At 35.5% G+C, this 13,838-nt stretch overlaps 1 protein-coding gene across 11 annotated transcripts in view; it reads right to left on the bottom strand.

Annotated features, from left to right (window-relative positions):
* LOC106873239 (plexin-B) overlaps nt 1-13,838 on the bottom strand; it is a 287,941-nt gene that overhangs the window by 70,484 nt on the left and 203,619 nt on the right. For all 11 annotated transcript variants that reach the window (XM_089363453.1, XM_089363460.1, XM_089363462.1 and 8 more), the window contains exons 7-9: nt 5,837-5,937; nt 2,089-2,224; nt 561-717 (exon numbers count right to left, since the gene is read on the bottom strand). In XM_089363453.1, the coding sequence (XP_089219579.1) occupies nt 561-717; nt 2,089-2,224; nt 5,837-5,937 (394 nt within the window). The remainder of the gene's footprint in view (nt 1-560; nt 718-2,088; nt 2,225-5,836; nt 5,938-13,838) is intronic.

Here is a 13,838-nt window from a genome sequence, read left to right as displayed (position 1 = left end):
ATACCTTAGCCACAAGGCCATCTGTTATCTGATCCATAACTGAAGCCCTTGATAGTTACTTCAGGCCAGGGCAGTCCTGGGTGCAGCAGTGACTAAGGGCTCACTGGGGGACTATTTACTAAGGAGGACTATCTACTAAACAGGACTGTTTACTAAGAGGAACTATTTACTAAGGGAGACTATTTACTAAGGGGTAACTATTTACTCTCTCAAAACTCTTCAGCTCCCAGACTGAAGCATCACGACTGGTAGCAGTTTCATGTCTTACTAAGGACATAAAAATATATTGCAATGGTGGTGGAGAATTAACCCTTTAGCATTCACACCGGTCAAATCTGGCCAATATATTTAACCTGTTTTATGTTGAAACTGGTCCTATCTATCCTCTCACCTCAACCCTACAATATAATTCTAAAACTGAGCAATCACATCATCGAAACCTCAACGCTATGAGATAATCCTGGATTAATTCAAAACAATTTGAATAATCAAACATTACATTTGGCAGAATAATCTGAATAATGAAGGGTTAAAGAATAGCGTAAAAGAATAATACTTACAAGTTTCTCCTAAAGTGTAACCTAATTCAATAAAATTTGGGGATTCACAATGCACATATCTTCTGTGTATACTTGCCCTGGTCGTGGCATTTAATTGTATGAATACACAGTGGTATGTGCTTTCATTTGGTAACTGTGTACTCATTTCCAACTTTAACTGCAAAAAAAAAAAAAAAAAGTTAAAAAATATTAAAAAAACATTAAAACCCAAAATAGATCAAATAAGAAAGTGAACCCACATCACCGTACGAATTATAGATAAAGTAAGAAAACAAAAAAAAAACACCAAAAAAAAATCACATCAACTCCAGTACATAACTGGTACTTTATTTTTATGGTTTCTTATTTTTTTTTATTTATTTATTTATTTTTATTGCCCACAAGGGGCTAAACATAGAAAGGACAAACAAAGGGATTAAGTCGATTACATCGACCACAGTGCGTAACTGGTACTTATTTAATCGACCCCGAAAGGATGAAAGGCAAAGTCGACCTTGACGGAATTTGAACTCAGAACGTAGCGGCAGACGAAATAAGGGCTAAGCATTTCGCCCGGCGTGCTAACGTTTCTGCCAGCTCGCCACCTTTATTTTTATGGTTTCTGGCAGGGTGAAAGGTAAAGCTCACCTTAAAGTAAAAAAAAGTTACCTTCTCAAGCCATGAAAACTCATAAGAGCCAGTTTCCCTGGTTTCCATGGCATATATGCTCTCCACTTGGATGGGACTCGGTTCTGTCACAGGATTACACATTTTTGCCAACCGAGCAAACTGGAGCAAAATGAAATGAAGTCTTTTGTTCAAGAACACAACATGTCACCCAGTCCAGGAATTGAAACCACAATCTTACTATCATGAGTCCAACAACTCTAACCACTAAACCACGTGCCTCCATTGTAGGATTTGAACCTTTTTTCACCTGAGTCCTTTAATATCTTAACCACAAGGCCATCTGTTATCTGATCCATAACCGAAGCCCTTGATATTTACTACTACTTCAAGCCAGGGCAGTCCTGGGTGCAGCAGTGGCTAAGGGCTCACTAGGGGACTATTTACTATGGAGGACTATCTACTAAAGAGAACTGTTTACTAAGGGACTGCAGCCATACTGAGGCACTGTCTTGAACAAGTTTTTGTTGAACAAATTGACCCTGGCACTTATGTCTTTTTTTATTTCCTTAGAACAACCATAGGATGCTGAACCTTTTAGATAGATAGATAAATAAATAGATACATACATATATATACATAGTTAAATAGATAGATAGATACATAGTTAAATAGATAAAGGGATATATATATATATATATATAGATAGATAGATAGATAGATAGATAGATAGATAGATAGATACATACATATATACACATAGTTAAATAGATAGATAGATACATAGTTAAATAGATAAAGGGATATATATATATATAGATAGATAGATAGATAGATGGGTGGATGGATGGATACAAAAAGAGAGAGAGAGAAAGTAGGAGAACAACTGGAGTGGAAGTGAAGTAGTTTATTCTAAACTTACTTTTTGAACACTTGTAACAGAAACAGATTGAGGAGTTATGTCGAAAATGGAGATACATTTGTTGGCTGGTCCTGAAAGCCATCTTTCTTTTTGATTTTGATCAAAGTTCTTTCCACATTGCGATTTGAATGTACATCTAAAGGAGAACGTAAAACAACAGATTATAAACCACTGGCTACAACATGAAACAACAGAAATGATCAAATGGTGGATAAATGAAAGAACAGAATTATCAAATGGTCGGAAAATGAAACAATAGAATTATCAAATGATGGATAAATGAAAGAATAGAATTATCAAATGGTGGGAAAATGAGACAATAGAATTATCAAATGATGGGAAAATGAGACAATAGAATTATCAAATGGTGGGAAAATGAAACAATAGAATTATCAAATGATGGGAAAATGAGACAATAGAATTATCAAATGGTGGGAAAATGAGACAACAGAATTATCAAATGGTGGGAAAATGAAATAATAGAATTATTAAATGGTGGGAAAATGAGACAATAGAATTATCAAATGGATAAATGAAAGAACAGAATTATCAAATGGTGGGAAAATGGGACAATAGGATTATCAAATGGTGGATAAATGAAAGAATAGAATTACCAAATGGTGGGAAAATGAGACAATAGAATTATCAAATGGTGGGAAAATGAGACAATAGAATTATCAAATGGTGGGAAAATGAGACAATAGAATTATGCAACTGTTACTTAATTTATCAACCCTGAAAGGATGAAAGGCAAAGTCGACCTTGGCAGAATTTGAACTCAGAACGTAAAGACAGATGAAATACCGCTAAGCATTTCCCCCTGTGTGCTAATGTTTTTGCCAGCTCGCCGCCTTAGACATGAGGAAATATTTTACATAGCTTGGAGACAAAGTGAGGATTGGCAACAGGAAGGGCATCCAGCTGTAGAAAATTTTTATCAACAAATTCCTTCTGACTCATGCAAGCATCAAAAGATGGATGTTAAAATAATGATGAAGACAAAGATAATGTTGATGACCATGATGATCATTATCATGAAGACAATGATGATGATGAAAATGACGATGATGACGAAAATGATGATGATGATAAAGAGGATGATGATACTGATTATGATAAAGAGGATGAAGATGATTATGATGAAGGTAAAGACAAAGAAGCTGAAGATACTGCTGATGATGATGAAGATGCTGATGGTGAGGATAATGATGAAGACAATGATGATGGTGAAGGTTATGATGATGATGATGATGAGGAGGCAGATGATGTTGACAAGAACAAAACAACAGAAATTAAATAAAATATTGGAAATATGAAACAATAAATTTGTCAAACTGTGAAAGCATGAAACTATAAAATTATGAAACAGTGAGTGTATAGAATTACAGAATTATCAGACAATAAAGACATGGAGTTATAACATCATTAGCAAATGGTGACGGCGTCATTGTTGTCATCATCAACATCAACAAACATTTATGTTTCATGTTGGCATTGGTTGGAAGGATTGACATGCTTTCTACGGCTGGATGTCTTTCCTAAAGCCAACCACTTTACAACATGTACTGGGTACTTTTTATGTGGCACCAGCGCTTGAGAGGCTGCTATGCAGCTTGCAAGACAATGAGCCCTGATATACAATATGATTATCACATAGTATGGTTGAGAAGCTTCACTCCCAACCATGTACTATGAGCACATTTATGTGTGTGTGTGTGAATGCATACATACATATATATGCATATATATATATATATATATATGCATATATATATATATATATATATATATATATATATATATATATATATATATGCATATATATATATATATATATATATATATATATATATATATGCATATATATATATATATATATATATATATATATATATATATATATATATATATATATATATATATATATATATATATATATATATACATATACATATATATCAAAAGGATGTTTTATAATAATATTCTACAGCCATACCAACAATCCAACATATGTCCATCATCAGCTGCCCCACGGATATCATTATGGTTTCGACACCTGGGCAGTACCATTCAATCCGGCGGTGTCAACAGCACTAAAATAAGTGTTGTTTTGGGAATAAACAAACCAAAGAAACCACAACTTTCAAACACATTTACCCTAAGTATAACCGTATCGATAAATAAATTCAATAAGTAAATTACAACCACTCCTAAATACGTAACTAAATAGTGACAACTCTATTAAGTCATAGAAAAATTATAATCCCTACCATCTGGTGCACATGTGTTTGTGTGTATATATGCACACATATATCTATCTGTCTGTGTCTGTGTGTGTAAGTATATATATGCCTATATATATATATATATGCATATATGTATGTATATATATATATATATATAATATAATATAATATATATATATATATATATATATATATATATATATATACATGCATAGATGCTTACAGGACGTCACCAACGGTGCAAATAACATACACACGAGAGATAGATACAAGATGTGGACAGAAATTACAAGACAAAAATGAGTAAAATACGTAAACAAGAAAAGAAATGGAAATATATATGATGAGCTTTCACACAGTTTCTCTCCACCAAATTTACTCACAAGGTGGCCTGGTGTTATAGAAGAAGATGCTTCCCCAATGTGCTGTGCAGTGGGACTGATCTCAAAACCAAGTGGTTGCAAAGCAGGCTTCTTAACCACACAACCATGCTTGTGCTTATGGATTTTTCCATTGACAATTACCCCGCAACAAAGCAACAAGCAGCCAGAAGTAAGAATAGGCTTTAAGGGACCACTTTGTTATGTTGGGAGTTACTAAAGAAGAGCAAAGAGGAAAATGAGAAGAATTTAAAAATTTTAATGAGAAGCTACCCTGAAGATCGTAAAATGATGGACGCAAGGTTCAAAAGAGTTAGAATTACATTTTACTCTTTTACTTGTTTCAGTCATTTGACTGCGGCCATGCTGGAGCACCGCCTTTAGTCGAGCAAATCGACCCCAGGACTTATTCTTTGTAAGCCTAGTACTTATTCTATCGGTCTCTTTTGCTGAACTGCTAAGTTACGGGGACGTAAACACACCAGCATCGGTTGTCAAGCGTTGGTGGGGGGACAAACACTGACACAAACACACACACACATATATATACATATATACGACGGGCTTCTTTCAGTTTCCGTCTACCAAATCCACTCACAAGGCTTTGGTCGGCCCGAGGCTATAGTAGTAGACACTTGCCCAAGGTGTCACGCAGTGGAACTGAACCCGAAACCATGTGGTTGGTAAGCAAGCTACTTACCACACAGCCACTGGAAAATAAACAAAGGAAGGAAGCTTTCTAAGATAGATGTTTGGAGAAAGAAGGTACTGGAATAAAAGTATTTCTTACAAAAGTGGCACAACAATAACATTGAAGGGATGAGAATTAGCAGAAAAATGAGAAGCTTTAATTCTAAGTGACTGAAAACAGGAAGTGAGTTCCTTAAGATGGATGTTTGAAGAAAGAAACAACTGGAGTAAAAGCAGCTCTTACAGGTTGAAGATCAACAACACTGAAAGGATGAGGATTAGCAGAAAGAAAGGGTTACTTGATTTCTAACCTGAAAGTTAGAAAGTTTTGAGGAACAAATGGACTAAGATGATGGAAGTGCTTGTAAAACAGAGATAAAAATGTAATAATGGTTTAATTGTTTTAGGGTCTAATGACAAAGGAATATTTACCTGTCTTCCAAAAAACACCAGCCACAAAATGGGTCTTCATCTGCCAAACATTTCTGACAACTTTTTCTGGATTCACAATCTTGTATCTTAACTTTGTGTACCTGGGAAAAACACAATATATAAAAGTGAGATGAAATATTTGACATTAAAAGCATTCACAATACAAAAAGAAAAACAAAATAAATTTAGACCATTAGCATTTAAACTGACCATATCAGGCCCCACTATTCTACCTGTTCTATGTCCAAACTGGCCAGTTCTGGCCTTTGACACTTACCCTACAATGTCATCCTGGAAATAAAAAATCACCTTATTGAAATCTCAAAGCTATTTGATAAGGCATAACTAATTCAAAGCAATGTGAATAAAAAGTCATTAAGAAGTAAACTGGTACTCTACCACTTATGATGACAAGGGTTCTAGGTCCTAGTGGTTGAGCACTCCACAGACTCAACCCTTTCGTTACTGTATTTATTTTGAGATGCTCCGTGTTTCTTTCAATTAATTTTAAATATAACAAAGAATTTAGTAAAATAACTTAGTCATCATTAAGCTAGTGTTAGGAACGTAAATTGTGATTAATGTTTGGTGGAAGATTTTTATTCAGAACTTTTGAAAACAAGACATTTGTACTACAGAGCCAGAGCCGGTTTCAACCAGGTTGGTATCAAAAGGGTTGAATTAATCATTCGCTAACCCTTAATAATGATGATGATGATGATGATGATAATAATAATAATAATAATGGTTTCAAATTTTGGCACAAAACCAGCAAGTCTGGCAGATGGGGTAAATCGACTCGTCTCAGGACAATTACCCCCCTAGGACAATTAGCCTCCAATAGGACAATTCCTCCCGACGACAACTACCCCCAATGACAATTACTCCTCCTTGGTTAATTACCCCCTCTCCAATATATCAAGAAGTTTTAAATCATCATTTGTTGTCCTCAGGGGTAATTGTCTTGGAGTGGTGGTGGTTATTGTCCAGTGGGGGTAAATGTTCTAGAATCAGATCGACTACACCTACCCCAGTGTTCGACTGATATTTATTTTGTAGACCCTGAAAGGATAAAGGGTAAAGTCAACCTTGGTGGAATTTGAACTCAGAATGTAAAGATGTGTGAGATGCCAGTAAGCATTTTGTCCAGCGTGCCAACAGTTCTGCTAGCTGACAACAATGATGATGATGATGATGACTGTTTTCACAAAACCCCTTGTTGTTGAAAAGGGTTATAACACATTTGAATCTTTGCCTCTAACCCAGTGCATAACTGGTACTTATTCAACAAACTGTGATGAGAAGGATAAAAAAAAGATAAAGAAAAAAAAATTGCCGCGTAAATGGCACCTGTGCACTGTAGTCATTGCTTGTGTCATGTGAACGACACCTGTGCCAGTGGCATGTAAAAGCACCCATTGCACTCCTGGAGTGGTTGGTGTTAGGAAGGGCATCCGGCTGTAGAAACCATGCCAAATCAAACTGGAACCTGGTGCAGCTCTCCAGCTCATCAGCTCCAGTCAGACCGTCTAACCGATGCCGTCATGGAGATTGGATGCTAAACGGTGATGACGATGATGATGAAAAAGAAGAAAAAAAAAAGGAAAAAAACCCCCCCAAAAAAAGGAAAAAAAGTAGCAAACTAAGACCTCTCTTGGGATTTGAACTCAGGACAGAGAAGGAAAGAACTAAATACTACAATGGTCATACTGATTTTGTCAACGCATTGCTTCAAACGATATAATGTTGAATTCTCGTCAGCTCTTATCTCACTTCCTTTCTAGATATCAATCGTGGCTATTTCGTCTCTGTTATTATTGTAATGATAATTACGAAGACCATTAATTTCAGCTTTAGAATGGTATAGATTACGGTATTTATATTTATGCCATGTCTCGATTAGTTTGATCTCTGATAGTTATCAAAGTATCTTATTTCTGAATATATAAATATATAGATCTCATGATCACAATCATGATCACCATTTGATGTGTAATTTTCCATGCTTGCATGGGTCAGGCGGAATTTGTTGAGGCAGATATTCTACAGCCAGGTGGCCTTTTTGCTGCCAATATGCACCTGCTTCCAAGCAAGGTAATACAGCCCCTAATATATTGCTACGTGAAGGCACATGGCCCAGGCTTGCAATCATGAAATAGTGAGTTCGATTCTAGGACCAGGCTGTGTGTTGTGTTCTTGAGCAAGACACTTTATTTCACGTTGCTCCAGTTCACTCATCTGTAGAAATGAATTGTGATGTCACTGGTGCCAAGCTGTATCAGCCCTTGCCTTTCCCTTGGATAACATCGGTGGCATGGAGAGGCTGGTGTACATGGGCGACTGCTGGTCTTCCATAAACAACCTTGCCTGGACTTGTGCCTTGAAGGGTAAACTTTCAAGGTGCAACCCTATGGTCACTTACCCTTTACCTTTTATATTGCCCCGTTCCCAGACATGTTTTTCATGGAGCCCTAGAATTGAATGACCTCACTGCCATGAGGATGGTACTCATTAACCACCATCATATAACGTTTAGACAAGGGTACACACAAGCACATACACACTTACATATGATACAGATGATGGGCTTCTTTCGGTTTGCCTGATGTGCTGACAATCCTGCCAGCCTCTCCACGCCACCGATGTTACCCAAGGGAAAGGCAAAGGGGCCGATACAGCTTGGCACCTGTGACGTCACAACTCATTTCTACAACTGAGTGAACTGAAGCAATGAGCTTTGATTGTAATACTACTACTACTACTACTACTACTACTACTACTACTACTACTACTACTACTAATAATAATAATAATAATAATAATAATAATAATAATCACATACTGGGCTTTGTATATTTTACCCCAGTGTCACTTTGACGGCAGGCACTGCTCGCTCACCCATTAGTAATAATAATAATAATAATAATAAGCATTTCTGCTGTTGGTACAAGGCCAGCAATTTCAGGGAAGTGGGTAACTTGATTACATTGACCGCAGCGTTCAACTGGTACCTATTGTATTGACCTCAAAAGGATGAAAGGCAGAGTCGGCCTTGGTAGAGTTTGAACTTAGAACATGATGATGGACAAAATGCTTGGCAGCATTTTGTCTGACATGCTAACGGTTCTACCAGCTGGCAGCCCTATGTTTTCACACAATACTGGAATCAATGGACACTGCTTGCATTATGGCGACATTCACGTAGAACTATCACAACACGCACACACATGGGCATGCACACATACATACATATGCATGTGTGACAGATTTACACACAGTTTTTGCTGAGCAAATTCCTTCACAAAGCACTGGTCAGCCCTGAGTTAAAGCAGAAGACACCTGCCCAAGAAGTCACGCAGGGGGATTGAACCTGACACTACATGGCTGCATAGAAAACTTCTTAACCACGCAAGTGGTTTCTATCATGCACGATGATTGACGAAGCATCATGTAACCCATTCATTTGATGGACGATGACGATGCTGTAAGATGTATGGTTTCTATGTCTTTTTACATTTGAAGAATTACAGTAAAAGAGATTTCTGTATGATTTTGTCGCCCTCCTCCCTCCACCCAGCCACTCTTCTTACCCATCCAACTGAAATAAATAAAAGTAAATGAAATAAAAGAAAACAACACACACACACAAACAAACAATAAATAAAACTAAAACATAAAACCTTTGTAGCCAAACTAATTTATTGTGTTGGAGATAATCTAACTGTCGAGGGGGAATTTGTGGTAAGAAGAAGACAAAGATATTTATGGAATATTTGAGTGTATTATTGGTAATAAATAGATTGTTTTTAATGCTGTATGGCAATAAAAACATGGCCAGGGAAATGTCAAAGAAATAAAACGACTGGCAAACAATAAACAAAATATAATCTACCAAATTCATCATTATCATCATCATCATCGTTGTTTTAATGTAGTTTCCCATGCTTGCATGAGTCGGGAGGAAATTGCTGAGGCAGATTTTCTACAGCCAAAGGAAATGCTCTTCCATTCACTGACCACTGACCCGAACTTGTTTTCCAAGCAATGTTAGTATTTCTCCACGGCCAGACATGTTTTCCCGGAAGATTGGAAGGGAATAACACTGCTTGTGTGACAGTGACACTCATTCACAACCCTCACGCAATGTCAAGGCAAGGAGACACACACACATATCTCTCTCTCTCTCTCTCTCTCTCTCTCTCTCTCTCTCTCTCTCTATATATATATATATATATATATATATATATATATATATATATATATAAATGCAGTTGTCAATAGTGGAACGCAATTGTCGCTACATAGACCTGATGATTGTGTAATGCATGAAAGTACTAGTTTATTTCAATATTGTAAAAATTGTAAATAACAAACGTGAAAACCAAACTAAGAATTTCATTGATTAGTATATTCTTCTATATAAAATCATACAATCATCATTTCATGTCCATCTTCCATGCATGCATGGGTAGCTACTGTGTCTGTTTTGGCAGAAATTTAACAGCTGGATACCCTTCCTAACGCTAACCACTCCGCAGAGTGAACTCAGTGCTTTTTACATGGCACCAGCACAGGTGATGTTAGTTTTGGCATGATTTTAACAGCTGGATGCCCTTCCAAATGCCAACCATATTACATTGTGTAACTTGCAAGGTAAGGAATTATGAGAGGGCTAAGGCATACACATACATATATATATATAATTTATAATATCAAGGGTAATTAGAAATATTAGAAATTTCTACTACCAGTGGCCTAGCATGTAAAAATTTAGTCCATAGACTACATATTTTTCTTCATATAAATACAGTGTACATTTAAACACATAAGAGGTATCCCTCATAGGATTTCCTCCTGCTAGAAAAAAACAGCTAAGTTCCAAACCACTATTGTGTTGTTATTTTTCATTCCCTTTGTAATGTTATCCCTAATAGTGGTTTGGAACTTAGCTGATCTTTCTAGCGTGAGGGAATCCTATGATGGATACTTCTTATGTGTTTAAATGTACAATGCATTTTTATATATATATATATATATATATATATATATATATATATATATATATATATATATATATATATATGATGGGCTTCTTTCAGTTTCCATCTCCCAAATCCACTCACAATGTTAATAGTTTATAATACTCTACCATAATGTTAATTTATATTCAAATATGAACTCAATAATGATGATGTTATTTTACTAAATTCTTCATTTCCAAAATTAATCGAAGTAAATGCAGTGAATTTCAAAGAAATATGGTACCAGAAGTGTTAAAGTGATCTTAATTAAAATCTTCCATCAAAATTTCATGTTAATTTATATTCTGAATATCAACTAAATAATTACAAATGCTATTTTACCAAATTCTTCATTATTTTTTAAAATTAATCAACACAAATGCAGTGTATTTCAAAAATATATGGTAACAAAAGGGTTAAGGTGATCTAAATTAAAATCTTTCATCAAAATTTCATGTTAATCTGTGTTCCAGACGTGAACTTGATGTAAAAGCTATTTTATTAAATTCATTATTTTCAAAATTAATCAAAACAAATGCAAGTATGTTTTAACGATACATGGTAAGAAAAGTGTTAAAATGATCTTAATTAAAATCTTTCATCAAAATTAATGTTAATTTATGTTCTAAATATCAAGTAAATAATTACAAATCTACTTTACCAAATTCTTTGTTATTTTTATAATTAATTGAAACAAACTCAGTTTATTTCAACAGAAATATGGTAAGAAAAGGTTAAGTGGTGAAGGCATAGCTTAGTAGTTAAGAGACTAATACAATGAAGTATTTGACTACGAATCAAAAGGTCAAAGGTTCTCGTCTCATTGGAGATGTTTTATTTTTATTTTTAATCAATAACATGTGATGCCTGCAAGGAATACCACTCCTCTGTTGGCATATCTTTTATCTTTTACTTGTTTCAGTCATTAAACTGTGGCCATGCTGGGGCATGAATCAACCCGAGTATTTCATTTTATTTGTTAGGCTTGGTACTTTTTCTTCTGTCAGTCTCTTTCGCTGAACTGCTAAGTTACGGGAGGTTGATATCATCAACAGATATTCTTCTCTGAAATTCTTAGCCATGTGGAAAAATTTTGATACTATTAGTACTACTATTAAGGTGGTGAGCTGGCAGAATCGTTAGCATGCTGGGCGGAAAGCTTAGCTGCATTTACTCAGTCTTTGTTGTTCTGAGTTCAAATTCCACCGAGGTAGACATTGCCTTTCTTCCTTTCAAGGTTGATAAATTAAGTACCAGTGAAACACTGGGGTCATTGTTATCAACTAGTGCCCCCCGTCACAAATTTGAGGACTTGTGCCTCCAGTAGAAAGGATTATTATTATTATTATTATTATTATTATTATTATTATTATTATTATTATTATTATTATTATTATTATTATTATTATTATTAATAAGGCGGTGAGCTGGCAGAAATGTTAGCACACCGAGTGAAATGCTTAGCAACATTTTATCCATCTTCATGTTCTGAGTTCAAATCTTGCCGAAGTCAACTTTGCTTTTCATCGATTTGGGGGTCGATAAAATAAGTACCAGTTGAACACTGGGGTCAATGTAATCGACTTAACCCCACCGCCCATCTTGCTGGCCTTGTACCAAAATTTGAAACCATTATCATTATTGCTGCTCTTCTTTCATTCATTAAACTGCAGCCATGCTGGAGCACTGCCTCATAGGGTTAACTGAACAAATTCACACAGTACTTATTAAGTTTGGTATTCATTCTAGCAGTTTCTTTTTACCAAAACTGCCAGGAACAACAACAGCTGAGTCGATGCTAAGCAACGACTCTTAAAAACCTAGCAGCACTGAGATATTTGCTTTTATTTTAGATTTTCTTTCTTTCCATTTTTCCACTCTATTTATACATAATCTGGCTCTGTAGCATTGCTGCCAAAGTAGTTTTCCTGTCTTTCTCTCTCAACACAACATCAATTATCTCTATGACACCCTTTAATATTGATTTTTTCCACTGATCATTGATACAATACTGACCAAATGATATTACTTAATCATGTAGTGATTGTTATTATTATTATTATTATTGAGAGAGAGAGAGAGCAGCGCTTGCCATCAAAGTGACACTGGGGTACAAATATATGAAGTCCAGTATACCCATCATGACTACACAATACACCGGGTACATACATCACAACCATATGTGCACGACATGGTGATTTCATATCAAGATAAACAGCGCATGACTTTGAAGGTGGAGCCCAGTTAGAGTTTTCTTCAGGTCAAGTAGCTCATCCTGCTCAAAAAAGTCCCTGAATAAGGGTTGTTTGAGGATGTTAAACAAAACACCCATGTTTTCAAAGGTGAATTATTCAAACCCCAAGAAATTCCTCTCAACACATGGCTATGATGCTCCCCAACTACTTCTGCTCATGATCAGAGATGCACATATCATCAACCACTAAGGGTCATGCTCAACTGATTAAGGTCAAACAACTGACAAGCAAATCTGTGGTATTGAGCAGAATATTTGCTGTAGCCTCATCTTTTATACCATGATAACACTTCCAATCAGTTAAGATCAAAAGCCATGGGAGCCACTGTCTGGTACCGCACCATCATCATTATTATCATCATCATCATCAAGGTAGCAAGTTGGCAGAATTGTTACTGCATCATGCAAAATGTTTAGTTGCAATTTGTCTGTCTTTACGTTCTGAGTTCAAATTCCACCAAGGTCGATAAAAATAAGTACCAGTTATACACTAGGGTCAATGTAATTGATTTAACCCTCCACTCCGAAATTGCTGACCTTGTGCCAAAATTTGAAACCTCATTATTATTATTATTATTATTATTATTATTATTATTATTATTATTATTATTATTATTATTATCATCATCATTACTATTATTATTAAGGCGGTGAGCAGGCAGAATCGTTAGGACATTGGATGAAATGGTTAGTGGTATTTCACCCATTGCTACATTCTGAGTTCAAA

This window comes from Octopus bimaculoides, chromosome 15 (assembly GCF_046866305.1).
Source record: "Octopus bimaculoides isolate indiv1 chromosome 15, ASM4686630v1, whole genome shotgun sequence".
Classification (NCBI taxonomy): Eukaryota; Metazoa; Mollusca; class Cephalopoda; order Octopoda; family Octopodidae; genus Octopus; species Octopus bimaculoides.
Note: the sequence above shows the minus strand (reverse complement) of the source record. Positions and strands in the feature narration are given on the sequence as shown.